Raw genomic sequence first — 14,730 nt, forward strand, 5'->3', positions numbered from 1 at the left:
TAGAATAAAAAAGATGACAACACCCGTTCCTGCCCCATGGGGCATCCTCTCTCAGCCCAGGGGTGTAGCACTACTTGAGGGGTGTTAGATGTGGACAGTCAAGGGTGCACGTTTCCATCCGTGTTGGATGAGGCAAGAAGAAGGTGCTGCAGTGACAGTAGCTTCTGCCCACCTGCTTTTGGGTGACTTCCCCAGGGGGACTCACACATGCCCCACAGGCTGGAAGGATGTGTCCCCTGGGAGTACCTGAGCCGTGCTGGGCAACCCGGGGTCCCAAGCATCTTCGCAAAAACTGCTCTTCCCTCCTCCAGCACGGCTACACCTCACAGATCTGGCTGCCCTGCCCTTGAGCCCTGGCCTCTGGTCAGGCCTGCCCTCTGTGTCTTCCAGCTTCCACCAAGCACTGAGGACAGCCTGTGCCCCAGAAGCAGGATGAGAAGATGGCAAACTTCCTCTTACCTCGGGGCACCAGCAGCTTCCGCAGGTTCACACGGGAGTCTCTGGCGGCCATCGAGAAGCGCATGGCGGAGAAACAAGCCCGAGGCTCAGCCACTTTGCAGGAGAGCCGTGAAGGGCTGCCTGAAGAGGAGGCTCCCCGGCCCCAACTGGACCTGCAAGCTTCCAAAAAGCTACCAGATCTCTATGGCAACCCTCCCCGAGAGCTCATCGGGGAGCCCCTGGAGGACCTGGACCCCTTCTACAGCACCCAAAAGGTGACTGTGGAGCTCCCTATCCTTCCATGTAGCCCCCTGTGCGGCTCCTGAGTGGGCCTGGCCTCTGTGGCCACGGTGTTTGGGGCAGGCCCCCCTGGGCTGTGCGGATGACTCACTGGTTATCTGTATTCCAATCACTTTCACTTTAGAGGCCTGGAAGAAAGGACAGGAATTGTGCGGCATGAGCTGCTAGCTTGGTGCTACGAAGGAAAGAGAGGGCAGCCTCCCCTTGTGGAGACCTTTGAGAGTTACCTGTAGTTGGATGGTTACCACTGGAGGGTGCCTACCTGTCCCGTGCATGTGTGTGTGTGCGCGTGCGTGCGTGTGTGAATTAGAGTTAAGTTTGGGCCCCAGGGGACAGCATATGGTCCCTTCCCCTAACTAGGGACAGCATATGCCACCCCAGCAGCACCAAGATCTGGATAGGCATTGGTTGTGCCCAGTAGGGCCACAGCAGCCCCCTGATCCTATGGACCTGCCATGGGACCATGGGAGCCACTGGGAACCATGAGTGAGGGCAGTAACTGCTAGGGTTGCTCTGCTGTTGTTCCTCTTGAGTGTAAGGGAGGAAGCGGCTTTTGGACCATGGGTCCTACCTGGCACCAAGCCAGCTCCTAGGTGCACAGGGCCCTGCCAGGGCTTGGTCTCCCCCACATGCTGCCACTCTAGCTGCCACACTCACAAGCCGCCTACAAGATGGAGCTGAACTTTCCTCGGAAGGCTGGTACTGAGGACGATGGCCACTCACATCCCTGCAGTCAGCCCAGGCTGTGGCCACACTCAGGTGGCAGATAGGATAAGTGTGGTCAGTGTAAGTGCATGCTTATATGTGAATACATGGCAGGTGTGAGCAGTGTCTGTGTGTCACTGTGGTTCAAGACAGTTTAGGACCCCAACAGCCTGTGAATGACGGGTGTGAATGACCATGTGGACATGTATATAAACAGGAGAGGAGACCTTGAACTATGAACCTGGGCTTGCTCTTAGACTTCCAGGTGAACCTCCCTTGGTTCAGGTGACTCAGGTGGGGCCAAGGTCAGGGAGTGGGGCCAGAGTTTGTAGGTTGGAAGGTGGGATTAGTCAGGGTGGGTGGGCCTAGGTCATGGTTGGTCAGAGCTGGAGGGGGAATTAAAGTTGAGGTGAAGGCCACAGCTGAGTCAAGGAGTTACGGTGAGAGGACAGGTGGCAGTTAGGTTGGAGGCGGCTGGGACAGGCAGGAGTCATAGCCAGAGGACCTACTGGGGTTGGGGTTGGGGTCAGGGCTGGACTGGTATCACCTGGAGGGGTCAGGGATCACCATCTGTTCTGTCACTAAGTCTGAGGGTGCTTGAACAGTGGCACCAGGTGTGGTCACAGCCACTAATCTCCTGTCTCGCTTGCTGGTCCCTAGCCGCACCACTGGCAGCCCCCCAGGCCAGTGGAGACACCACAGCAGAACTTCCAGCTCTGTCTGTCGGGTCACCTTATCTCCCCAGCCCAGATGAAACAGCAGCTTGTCCCACAGGTAGCTGGGAGGGTGGGAAGGCCTGCTGTGCTCCAGAGCTGCCTCTGGCTCAGGCTCCCTCATGTGCCCATGGCTCAGCCTGCAGCACTTGTGTTCCCATGTCCTAATCAGCTGTAGACACGAGACCTCCTGGAAGCCCAGGGAGGGGTCCGCCTTGGGCTGCCCCTGCTCCCAAAAGGAGGTGCGAGGTTGTCCTCTCTGAGGACGGAGTGACTGACCTGACTCCAGATGGTCTGTCTTTTCTTCTGCCCTACTCCTCCTCATCCTCACACTCCAGTCATGCCTTCACTTCCAGAAGGTCCAGGAGGGAAGCTACACAGGGCGAGATGGTCAGCAGAGGAAGAAAGGGCAGGATGAGGCACCCGGGGGCTTCTGGTTCTCTGCTGTGGTGACAGCTGGGCAAGGACCATGAAAGACCCCTTCTTGGCAGTGTAATTCAGAAACTAAATCTCAGCCAGCCTAACACTCCCTAAACTACACCTCAGCACAGGCCAAGCAACGAGGGTCCCCTGCACGGCTGCATGTCTTGGCTGTCCCTTCCGTGCTCCCCACCCAGCCACCGTCCTTATGGCTCCGAGCCCACAGCTGTCCTCCAAAAGCCTCTCTCCACACGGCCGAGGAGCTGCTGCCCTGGCTGACCCTAGTCTCTGTCCACAGACCTTCATCGTACTGAACAAGGGCAAGACCATCTTCCGGTTCAGTGCCACCAATGCCTTGTATGTCCTCAGTCCCTTCCACCCTGTCCGCAGAGCAGCCGTGAAGATTCTGGTTCATTCATATCCTTTGCAGTTCTGCCCTGTCCTGCACACCTTCCCTGGGCTCCCACCGTCGTGTCCTGGGGCGGGCAAGGGGTGCAGCCTGACCACTGGTTGGAAGCAAAGAGCCTGGACCCTGCCTAGACCTAGACCAGCTGAGTCAGCACCTGTGAGTTAACAGGGTCCCCAGAGCACGAAAGCTTGTGAGCCCTCCCCTGATGGTCCAGGAGGAAAGCATCCCAGAAGCCTCCCCTGGGCTCTAGGCAGCCCTGCCGAGCATACCCCAGGGGCTGCCACCACCCACTCATTTGTTAGGACCTTCGGACAGGTCGTACAGGCTCAGCCAAGGAAAAACCATTTCCCAGTAAAGAGGCCTCCAGTTTATTCTCATGTGGGCATCTTTCGAGGGAGGCAACATTTGCTCTCGGACTAGGTGTTGACAAAATGTTTGCAGTTTCAGAGCATCTCAGAGAACTGTGGTTAGCATTAAATTATATAAACCACAGCCTAAAAAGCTACCGCCTGTGGAGCAAGCCAGGGGAGTGACGAGGGAGGGAGATAGGGGATCATGCCAGCCTTGCTGGGTGGGAGGGGCCATCGTTCAGGCAAAAGTTTGGGTAGGTGACAGGCCCCCTCCCCTGATCTCTGGACTTCAGAGAAGAGGCCCTGGTGATGGAGCCCTGGGGGAAAGCTGGTGCGGGCTGCAGAGGGCTTCACCCTTGACTGCAAGCACCAGGGCAGCCTTGCCCTGGGCTCTTGGTACCCAGGGCAAGGGCACAAATGCAGCAGCTCTGCTCTCATCCTCAGGCTCTGCAGTGTGCCTGGCTGTCTAGCTGGTGGGCTGGCTGGACAGTGCTCCCCAAGTTTCCCTTCAACCCCCTGCTGTGAAAGGCTGCTTCCCTCTGGAACGCTACAGTCCCCTCTGTGTGATATGGCAGCTACACAAATAGTTGTCATTCCTGCCGAAGTGTAGTCACGGCCTGGTGCAAAGAGCAGTACACCGACTGAGCAGCTGGAGGAGGAAAGGCGAGCTCCTGCGCTCTCTGAGCTGGTCTCCAGCTTCACTCCAAGGGCGGGGCTTCCCAGAAAGCATCCTCTAGCTCTCACCTGGGGCTTCTCCTGCAGGTATCTAACCAACCCAGCACTGTTTGCCAGCCGCAGAAGCCCCCAGGGATGCAGCAGCAATCCCAGGGCCCCTGCCCCACTGCTAGGCTGGGCTGCAGGCAGATGAGAGGCCGAGGAAGCAGGTAGGTTAGTGAAGCAGTTGAGGGTGCTGGAATCCTGGACCAGACCGGAGGGTCTGCTGAGCAGCAGCCCTGAGGATGTGAGATGCTGCTTCCACCCGGCAGGACTGGCCCTCAGGGCTCTGAACTGGCTGCCTCTCCCAGGGCAGCTGCGCTGGGGAAGCACTCAGCATCTAAGAGGCCCTGTCCTGGGCTCCTACTGGCAGCCTTGACGCTCCACTCACTTCCTGGAGATGGGAGCAAGTTACTGACTCTCGACTGTGCCACCTAGTGGAAAGAAGGGGCCGCCATTTGCGGGATTTGAGAGTAGCCCCTCGTGCCCTTGAGCCTTGACATTGAATGTGGAGGTACACCTTCCAGGATTTTGTAGGAGTTGGCGAGTCTTGGGCCCCACCCCAGAACCTGCATGTGAGCAAGGGCCTCCTAGCCACTCTGCCCTTGGGCAATTGTTTTCAAATGTCAGCCTGTGAGGGTCACCTCAGTGTCACCCGGGAAGTTTGTTTAAAAGACAAATTCCTTGACCTTTCCAGATTCAAATCACCAGTGTGAGGTTAAGAATCGACATGCTGTCCACTGTTTCCTTTTCTTCAGATGAAGATATACTTCATATATCACACAGTTTAGCACTCCCAGCTGCACAATTCAGTAGCTTTTAATGTATTCGTAAGATTATGCATCCCTTACCCGACCTTTCCCTTACCCCCAAAAGAGACCCTGTGCCTGTAACAGTCACAATGCATTTCAAATGAATAGTCAGATCTCATGTTTAGAACTATGAACTTTCACTCTGCTTAAACTTTTACATTCATTCAAGCATCTGCTAAGTCCCTAAATGTAAAGTAGACTCTTTGGAAAGGGCAAAGACGCACTTAAAAGGGGATAGGAATGCCACCTGGCAAGAAAGTCTGCTCCCCAGTACCCACCCAGGGGTCCCTGATAAGCACCCAAGCCATTTGGCTGGGTTCTTTGCTGTATGGTCATGGTACAGCCCTAGAAATTGTTACAAACATACATATGTGCATATAGATTTATTTTTTCCTGTGTATTTCTGTTACAACCCCGCAGAATGTATTCCTGCCGGGAGTAAATAAAAGAAACCAACTGAACTCCAGATTCTATAGCGGTCACATTCAGAGAGCCCTCACATTCATGCCAAGAAGCATTTTGCCTTCCTGGGTGCACAGGAGCTGCTCACAGAGCCCTCCCACGTCCCCCTACAAGACTCAAATGGGCACTCACATTGTGTGTATGCACGTAAGCATGCTTGTGCACACACACATGTTCATTTAACAGCACAGCATTGTGAAAATACCCCCCATAGTTAATTCCGTTCCCTTGGGAGTTTTTGGGCTCCCTGGGATCTGAAGGCTGAATCAGCCCAAGGTTCAGGCATGCCCCACAGCCTGGACAGGCAGTCCTTGCTGGCATTTTAATACATGAGGTGGCTGTGGGTGATTGGGACAATGACACAACACAACTGAAGATGTACCACTGAGCTCAGGACTGCAGAGCTGGCCTTTGGCTGTCCCCACACAGAACACCAGCTTGATCATTGGCCTGAAATTAGCAGGCCATCAAACAGGTGTGCCCTGGACAGGAGTTCAGTTGACTCATCTGACTGCTATTGGCCGCATGCTGGGCTCAATGGGGGACCCGGGGAATGCTTTAGGCAGAACCACACAGTCTAGGTAGGAGGCGAACTCATTGTTGCAGTTGCGCATGCGTGCACACACACACATCAGTGCATTTGCGTGCCCAGTGGAGAATGGTTGAAATGCCACCCTCAAAGCCAGGGAAGCAAGGCAGAGCATCAAGCAGCAGGGGAAGGAGAGGCAGCCTTACATCACTAAGCCCTCGCTGGCTCATTGTACACCGTGGACCAGGCTGTGTGCCCTAGCTCCTCCCGGGGTCTTGATGTCAGAGCCCTCACTCACAGTCTGCCCAGGCAAGTCCACTGGTCCAAGGCCGCCCGTCCATGGAGCTGCTTTCTAGAGAGGGGCTTTTCTCTACGGAGTGCTGTGAGTGGTCTGCCCCGGGTGGGTAGGAGCCTGCTCCACAGAGAGGGGTCTCAGAGGCCTCAGTGCTCGCTGCTCCACGGGGATCAACTGGGCTGCTGGAGGAACCCTGGCCAGCCATCTAAATACCTCCTCCTCCAGGAAGCGTCCCTGCCTGGTCCAGCCAGAGATGTTTTCCTTCTCATAACACCCCATCGCAGAGCACTTCAGGGTCAGGCTCTGCTCTCTCCTTGACTCCAACACTGGGCGGCACTCGTGCCCAGGTGAGGTTTGCTCTTGAAAGTGGCGCATGCTTGTGTTCCCGTCCTGCGTGGCGGGTCCTCCACATTTGGTTTTCATACAGGTTGATGGGTGGCAGAGCCCAGGTGAGTAGCAGCAACCTGCTGGGAGGTGAGGGCCAGAAGCGGTGTAACTCCCTCAGCCCCTCCAGTCAGGAGGCAGAATGGCCCACATGACCCATGGAAGCCTGGTCACCCGTGGGACAGCTGGCCTCTGGCTGGCTCCACCACCATCAGCTTTAGAAACGCAAGTTTCCTGATGCTGCTGAAAGAAGTGACTGCAGACGCCGTGGCATAAAACAGCACAATTATCCTCTTACAGTTGTGGAACTTCTCACTGAGCTCAGATCGAGGCACCAGCAGGGCCATGTCCCTTCTTGGAGGCTCTTGGGACAAGTTGTTTGCCGGGCTTTTCCATTCCTGGGCTCACAATCCTCGTTTCCTCTTCAAGCCAGCAGTAGCCGCTGTATCTTCTCGAGTCCCAAGGTGCTGACCTGACCCTCTTCCCGAGGACAACATTGGGCCCGCCTGGACGATTCAGGGTGCACTCGTCGTCTGAGGCTCTCCATTTTCTGTCACACCTGTGCAGGCCCTTTTGTCATAGAAATATTCAGTTGCCAGGCCTTCAGAACTGGTCATTTTTAGGGGAATCATTATTTTACCTCCTCCAGTGACCTTCAACTTGACCTCTCTGTGCCTCAATTTTCTCATCACTTAAAATGGAAACAAAGTCCCCATTTCAAAGGGTTGTTGAGAGAATCAGATTAGTTAATGGACACAGAGCTTGGCTTCTAGGAAAGGCTCAATAAATATGCACTCTGAGTGTCATTACCTGCATAGCTCTGGAACCATCTGGCACTTCAGGGCACAGTTTAGCAGTGGCCTCCTGAGGACAAATAAAGCCTGGCTGGGGGGCTTGTGAACTGTCTATCCAGTGAGGACAGTTGTGGCAGCAGCCTGGGTGTGGGGACTGTGTGTGTGAGGGCCCAGGGCCCAGAGATGGGTATAGATCAGCTCCTGAAAGCTGGAGAAGGAAAGTGTCTTGGCCATGGCAGAGGGTGGGGCAGATGCTGCACGTAGGGAGGGATTCCAGCGCCTGGAGAGGTGCCTTTTGGCCAGGGTGCACCAAGGGCTTCCTGGAGCCAAGAGCACCAGGGCTGAGCGGTCCTGTGGGCCAGCCCAGATCTGATTAGGGGATTCCCAAAACTGGATCACCTCTCACTGCAGAAGGGTGATTGGAGAATTTATTATAAACTGGGGGCGGAGTTTGGGAGGCTTCTTTTTGGATTGCCTGGATTCCCCCGAAGGACTGGAGATGGGAAAGGCATGCACCTGGTTGGATTCCTCGGGGGCCATCCCCTCTCCCCAGCCAGGGCAGTCGGCCCCAGGCACACACAGCTAGGCCTGGTCTCGGGTCAGACAGTGCTAGCATCCCCACCTGGCAAGTGGAGTTGTGCTGGGGAGGTGGAGGCAGCCTCTGGAGTTCAATTACTGCAGCTCCCGGGCTGCCTTTGGGAATTGCCTTTGGGGAGCTGAGAGCTGAGGCTGGGCACATGGGGCTGAGGCTGGGCATGGTGTTGGGAGCTGGGGCAGCCACTGGGGCTGGGAGGCACAGCCTCTTTTCTTGGCCTGGGAGGGGACCTGTGAGGGGAGCACAGTGTCCCTGTTCAGGGCCAGGCCCCTCGGGTGCCCCTCCCACCCCTGGAGGTCTCACAGAGGTGAGGGAAGGGTGGAGGAGGCCAGTCAGAGCTGTGTCCAGCCTGCTCACAGTTAGATAAGCCTGGGCCAGTGCAGTTCGGGGCTGAGGGCCCACAGGGAGGCCCGAGATACAGTCTGGCCTTTGAAGAGCACCCCTTCTGTCAGAGACAGGTGGTCTCTGGCATCCAGTGGCAGCTGAGGCTATAAGAACAATGCTGGATGCTCTGGGGTTGCTGATGCCAACATAACCAAGGAGTTAGGTGGGCTGCTGGGTGCCGGGGGTTTCTTGCTGAGGGAGCTCTTGAAGGTGTGCCTCCATGGAGCCCCTCTCATTGATCTGGAGGCTCTGGCCTGGCAGTGTTGTCCCCAGGCCCAGAACCCTGTAGTGGCAGCCTGACTGGTTCCACACATGTCTTCCTTGACCCCTCGCCACGCTCTTCAGCATGCTCATCATGTGCACCATCCTGACCAACTGCGTGTTCATGGCCCAGCACGACCCTCCGCCCTGGACCAAGTATGTTGAGTAAGTATCTTCAGGGCCCTCACTCCATTTTCCATCCCATGCTGTAACCCCTAAAGCCACCAGAAGGCTGTACCAGGGCCCAGAGACCAGAGGGTGGCCTTGGTCCTGCCTCTGCCCTCTTTTACCTTCTCAGTCCTGCCAAGTGCTTGCTTTAAGTTGTGCCCTCAGTGAAAGACCTGATTGGCAGGCACGGTAGGGACTTTCTCCTTGTCGTCGCCATAGCATTAGAGAAGGCTCTGAAATAATAATAGTAATTTATTGAGTGCTCAGTGCATGCCAGGCACTGTCATAGAACAACAAGCACAGCCTCATTTAACCCTCTGGCAACCTGACAGAGTAGGCATGAGCACCGTCCCTACTGGACAGATGAGCAGACAGAATTGGAGCAGCCTTGACCTGCTGTCCTGCAGGTAGACCCTGTGGCTGCAGAAGCCCAGGGCTGTCCCCACATCAGCACTACACTCTGCTGCCTTTTTTTCCAAGTCCTGCCACCCATAACCATTTGCACAGTTTTAGAAAATGACGAAAGTACCTCTCCTGCAGGTTCTAAGCTGACTTGAGAGGCCCTTACTGGCCTGGGCTTCTGGAGAGATGACAGGACGTCCAGCCACGTTTTGTACAGAAGTAACTTGCCAGGTTGCCCTTCACGTTCACACAAAGCTGGCGGTGTGTGAATGGGGCTCTGTCTGGCTGTTTCGAGACTGAGATGTGGTCCTCTCCCTTCCAGCCCAGTCGGCAGTCCCAGCATCCGGGCATTTTTGATTCTTTGGGCTGTTCCCAGCAGGACAGCCCCCACCCAGCCTCATGCATCAGAACAGCAGCCCTGCAGACCAGGGCAGCTGAACCACCTACCCAGTAGGCAGCTAAGGGAGCCCTAGCCTCCACACCAGCCTTGAGTACCCAAATTCCTGGGTAAGGAGCGGGGACTGTGCCTCTCTAAGGGGGCCCCAAGGCTCAGAGCCAGTGGTCACCACGTGCCTGTACACATGGACCCCGGGGCTGGGGGAAGAGATAGGTAGGCATTTTCTCACCCAGGCAACCAGAGAAATTGAAGGCTCACTGGACACATGGCAGTGGTGCAACAAATGTAAGGAATGGAGAGAATATAACAAATGGGAGAACAGACTATTGAGCCAGATATTTAGGAGAGAGCTGCAGTCCCCGACTCCAGCTCTACTGTGGGCCACTACAGAGAGCTGGTGTGATAGCCCCTTGGTGTGGGAGCTGCAGGGGCCTTGCACCATGTGGGGAGCCAGGTAAGCCTGGTGGGCTTCAGCCTCCCTGCCAATCCTGCCAGCCTCTCCTCCCCAGGTACACCTTCACTGCCATCTACACCTTTGAGTCTCTGGTCAAGATTCTGGCTCGCGGCTTCTGCCTGCATGCATTCACCTTCCTCCGGGACCCGTGGAACTGGCTGGACTTCAGTGTGATCGTCATGGCGTAAGTGTCTTGCTCGCTGCATTATGCTCTGCATGGCTGTGCCATGCTAGGCCTCACTGGGGGGCTTGCACCCCAGCCCCAGCCTCTAGGCTTCCCTGCTGCAGTCACCTCAGCTCTGCATCCAGGTTGTAGAGCACCTGCCCTGCTGCTGTGGCTAAAGCAGGACCAAGTGGAGGCCCTGGTAGGGAGAGACAGGTCCACGTAGCTCAGGTGGCCACCAGTGGTCAGGCCCCCTGGTTCATCTGGGTCCAAGGCAGCCCGGTGCTCAAGGGACATCATTAAAATTCTGCTTTAGCATCTTTTGCTCTTCCTGCCAAGAGAAACCAATATTGCAGCCCCCAATTCCTGGCCAACAGGGGACAGTGACATGGATTCCAAAGTGACTGGGAGTGAAATTGCAGTTAAGGAGCCCAGAGAAGTGACCAGGCACCCTCAGAAGCCAGGTGGACTGGGGCATCTGCTCTCACCATTCAGAGGCCCTGTATTTGGCACATTTTAAGGCACCTGTCCTCCACCCTGGGCAGTGGATTTTCACACCAGCCAGAGAGGCTGGCTGGAAGCGTCTACTTAGCCCCGTTTTACTGCCAAAAAATCTGGTGCCAAGAGTGCGCAAGGAGCCCACCGAGAAGTGAATGTGAGCAGGCCTGCATTGGCCGGTGCGGCCAAGACCTCGCTCACTTCCTGTCCGAGGGCCCTCTTGCAGAGGGTCTGTGTTGAGGAGATGCAGACCCTGTGTGTCAGAGATCGGACGCTGGGCTCCGGTAACCAGGGTGGGCCTGCCATGCGCTAGTCCTGAGAAGGGGCTCAGCTCAGCTCAGCTCCTGCTTCTGAGGCTCTTGGAATCGATGCATCCACTTGTTCGTTGCAGTCTGCACTGAACCCCAGATATGAGCAGTCCTGAATTCTGCCTTGCTGTGGGGAGAGAGGACAAATAAGGGAAGCTGGAATCTGCCAGGGAAGCACCGTCAAACTAGATGAGAGCCTGGTGGTTAGAAAATACATCAGCACCTCCTTCTAGAAGTGCTGTTTGTGGGTGAACTCCAGCCCTCCATTTTACAGGTGGGGAAACTGAGGCTCAGAGACACAATAGTGCTTTCCCAAAAGCCAGTGTAAACTGTAGATGTAGCCCTAGTTGGAGCAGAGTGAGGAGGGAAAGAAGGTGGGCAGGTGAAATCACAAAGTAGTAGAATGGGAGACAGATCCTGCTGTTGTCATAGGTTATGGTGAGAGCCAGGTATGATGGGAGCCACTGGGGGATACCACCAGGCAGAACAGCAGAGGCCTCCCCACTGTGGGAGGAGGGGAAGTGAAGGCAGACAGCAGTCTGGAGGCTGTTTTGGCAGCCAGGAGAGAATAGTGGCTAGAACTAGGGTCCAAATGGAAAAGGGGAGTCCTGGCCCAAGTCTAGGTGTATTTTGCAGGTAGGGCTGCTAATTTTTGTTGGGAGCAGTTGAGTGGATGGTGTTAGTGTTTGATGAAATGGAGAACTGGAGAGAGGCCCTGGCTGGGGGCAGAAGGGAATACTAAGTCTGCTTTGGAATGTGTTGGGCTCAGAAGTATCCAGGGCGAGATACTGAGAGGGCAACTGGATATGCCAGTCTGGGGTCAGGAAAGAAGCCCAAGGTAGAGGAGCAACCAGAAGCCACGGCAACACAAGATGGTATCTAGAACTAGGAGGCCAGGTGAGATCACACAGAAGTGCATGTGGCCAAGGACACCCCAGCATCTCAAGGTGGGAAAGAAGAGGAGGACTGAACAAGGAAGACTAGAGGGAACTGGCCAGTGATGGAGGAGAGGGGGAAACTAAGAGATCGGTGTCCAAAAAGCCAATCGAGGAAAGATCTGACTTAAAACACACCAGGAAGAGGTGAAGGAAGGTGAAGACTAGCGATGGACTGTTGGATTGGGGAAGGTCATTATTGCCCTTGACGAGAGAGCTTTTAAGGCAGTGGGAGGACACACCTGGTTCCAGAGGGTTGGTGGCGGGTATGGAAGTGTACACATCTATTTTACGGGGTTTCTGTAAAACAGGACTGAAAATGATACAGTAGCCAGAGGGCAATGTGGATCAAGGGGAGACCTGAAGAGAGGCTGATGGAAAGGATGAGGCAGAGAGGGGATGTCTGACAATGGAGACAAGCAGGGATGGGGGGGGCGGCGGGAATAATCTCAAGCCTCCTAAGGGCATGGGAATCCAATGCCAAGGGGTGAGCCAACCTTCGGCACAGGGAGGACAGAATTTCTGGTGGAGATGGAGGTAGATTGGTAGAGCTGATGATGAGAGGAGAAGGAATTTCTCTCCTGATTGCTTCTATTCTCTCTGTGAAATAAAAAGCAAGATCATCAGTGAGACAGAGTAGGGAGATATGTCTGAGTTTGAGGGGGACATGTTGGGCTGGAAATTGCACTGACTTGGGAGTACAGTACGGTTGCTAGGCTGCATTTCAGCTCAGGGTGTCCTGTGAGCTGGGGGGTGAGGGCAGTGATCCACAGGGTCCTGAGGGCTAGATGGCACAGAACCAAGGGGGCTTTGGGTGGGAGTGGGGGCAGCATCTGCCTGAGCCTTTCCTACCTCCCCATCTGGTGCTGCAACAAGAAAAAGAAATCGTCGTAAGCCGAGCTTCGGTCTGAGCTCAGCCCATGCCTGTGAGAGTGCTCTGTGTGGCCTCAGCCCTAAGCAAGCTCTCCAGCCCTGGCTCCTGGGAGAATCTTGGTTTCATTCCCAGTGGGATTCCACAGGGAGCCACTTCTGCTCGGAAGCACAAGGCAGGTGTGCCTCCCTCACCAAACTCCATTTGCCTCCTCTGTGTGTCAGAACCAGGGGCGTGACAAAGCCGAACAGGACCTCAGATAACCATCATGTTTCCCAGCGTCTCACAGAAATAGCGCAATCATTTTCCGGAGGGCTGCGCAAACCCACTGGAATGTCAGCTTTTATGTGCTTGGTGGACCAACCCTGCAGCTCTAACTGGCAGCAATTCTGCCTTATGAAAGCCAGTTAATTACTGCCTCCAAAATGTCTTCTGCTGTAGATGAAATGTCTCAATAATGCAGGGCTTCTAGAATGATCAGAAGGATCTTAGAGAGCAGAAAAGTTCATTTCCGTGAAATTCCCCATCTACCCTTCATTATACAGATGGTGAGACTGAGGCTCAGAGAGTCCAGCCACCTGCCCAAAATTATAAATGCATCAGCAGCAATCCTGGGACTAAAACCAAGGGACTTAACTTGTAGCCATGGTCTGGATGGGAGAGACAGCCCAAATCTTATGTTCCTGGCTGGGTTTTGACTGATGTCCCATCCCACCATTCCGAGGTTGTGGCAGGAGTTTCCTGGTTCCTGCCAGGCTCAGTTTGCAGCCCTCAAGCTGGACCTCTTCCTGAGGCCCCCCCCTCTCATCTGGGCATTACCTGGTAGTTAGCACAGCCTCCCACCTTCTAGGGTTGTTATGGAAACCAAACCTGGAGGGGAAGTAGGGAGGGCCAAGAGGAGGAGTGGCAGTCACCACTGCAGCTAACAGTGTGGGCTTCAGCATCAAAGACAAGGGTAAAGGAGGAAGAAGGCCAGCATCCTCCCTTCCACATGGTACCTTGGATTCCAGAAAGGCTTCCCCACCCTGTGCTGGCCTAGTGTGACACAGTGCGCTTCCCACCGCTACTCTTTGCTCCTTCAGTGGTAGGGCCCGTGGTCCCACTCCAGCTGCCTGCCTCTAGACAGCACTCGCCCATAGCAAATCAGTGGCTTAGAGGAGCGTTTTGCAGCCTGCACCCCGCCCTGAATCATACAGAGCATCGCTTCTGTCCTGTCCCATTCAGGCATCCTGAGAAAGGCCACAGTGTGGGGTAAGTGTCCCAACCAGAGACACAGCCAGATACCAAGTCCTGGGCAGAATGAAACAGCCAGTAGCCCCACCTGTCCCAGACCCAACCCCAGCTCCACCTTGGAGAACTTCCTCCAAGTCATAATTGCTCTCCATACAAACACAAACAAACACAAGCCCCTGCCCCACCCCTGTTCCCAGCCACTTGCTGGCGCTCCAGGCCTGCCAGGAGTTCAGACATGATCTTCCCTACTTGGTCACTAGTCCATTCTTGCCACCTGAAGATCCTGGCTTCTTTGTGCCCACATGACCTGCCGAGGAAGCAGGTGGTGAGTGAAGAGGACCCTGAAGGTGGGGCAGGCAAGGACAGGTAGAATCTTTTCTTTTTTTTTTTTTTTTTGTAGTACCAGGGATCGAACTCACAACCTTGTGCTTGCCAGGCAGGCGCTTATGCCACTGAGCTATATCCCCAGCTCCCTAGGCAGAATCTTTACTGGAGATGCAGGGGACAGACCAGGTAGGTAAGGGGCAGGAGGAGAGAAGCAAAAATAGTTGGTTCCTTCTCTGACCAGCAGGGTGCTACATGCAGTCCCTGCAATCAGAAGGGACAACCTTGAATCCAGTACCCTGAGCGAGGATATTATCCCAGACCACACCTTGTAGACCAGCAGCCAGGAAGAGACCCAGTGTCTCGATAGGGCTGGAACCATGGCTCCTATGGTTTCCCGTGTGACAGCATT

General features: G+C 55.2%; 1 protein-coding gene across 7 annotated transcripts in view; it reads left to right on the forward strand.

Moving 5' to 3' along the window:
• The first annotated feature begins 393 nt into the window (after positions 1–393).
• Positions 394–14,730, forward strand: part of Scn5a (sodium channel, voltage gated, type V alpha subunit) — a 75,903-nt gene continuing 61,566 nt past the window's right edge. For 6 of the 7 annotated variants that reach the window (XM_005386579.2, XM_013515220.1, XM_005386585.2 and 3 more), the window contains exons 1-4: positions 394–713; positions 2,875–2,993; positions 8,641–8,730; positions 10,042–10,170. In XM_005386579.2, coding sequence (XP_005386636.1) covers positions 441–713; positions 2,875–2,993; positions 8,641–8,730; positions 10,042–10,170 — 611 coding nt within the window. In that variant the 5' untranslated portion in view covers positions 394–440. Of the gene's footprint in view, positions 714–2,874; positions 2,994–8,640; positions 8,731–10,041; positions 10,171–14,730 lie in introns of those variants that run through there. The other variant, XM_005386587.1, reaches the window with a different exon arrangement.

Source organism: Chinchilla lanigera, unplaced genomic scaffold (genome assembly GCF_000276665.1).
Source record: "Chinchilla lanigera isolate Chin_1 unplaced genomic scaffold, ChiLan1.0 scaffold00026, whole genome shotgun sequence".
NCBI classification, from domain to species: Eukaryota; Metazoa; Chordata; class Mammalia; order Rodentia; family Chinchillidae; genus Chinchilla; species Chinchilla lanigera.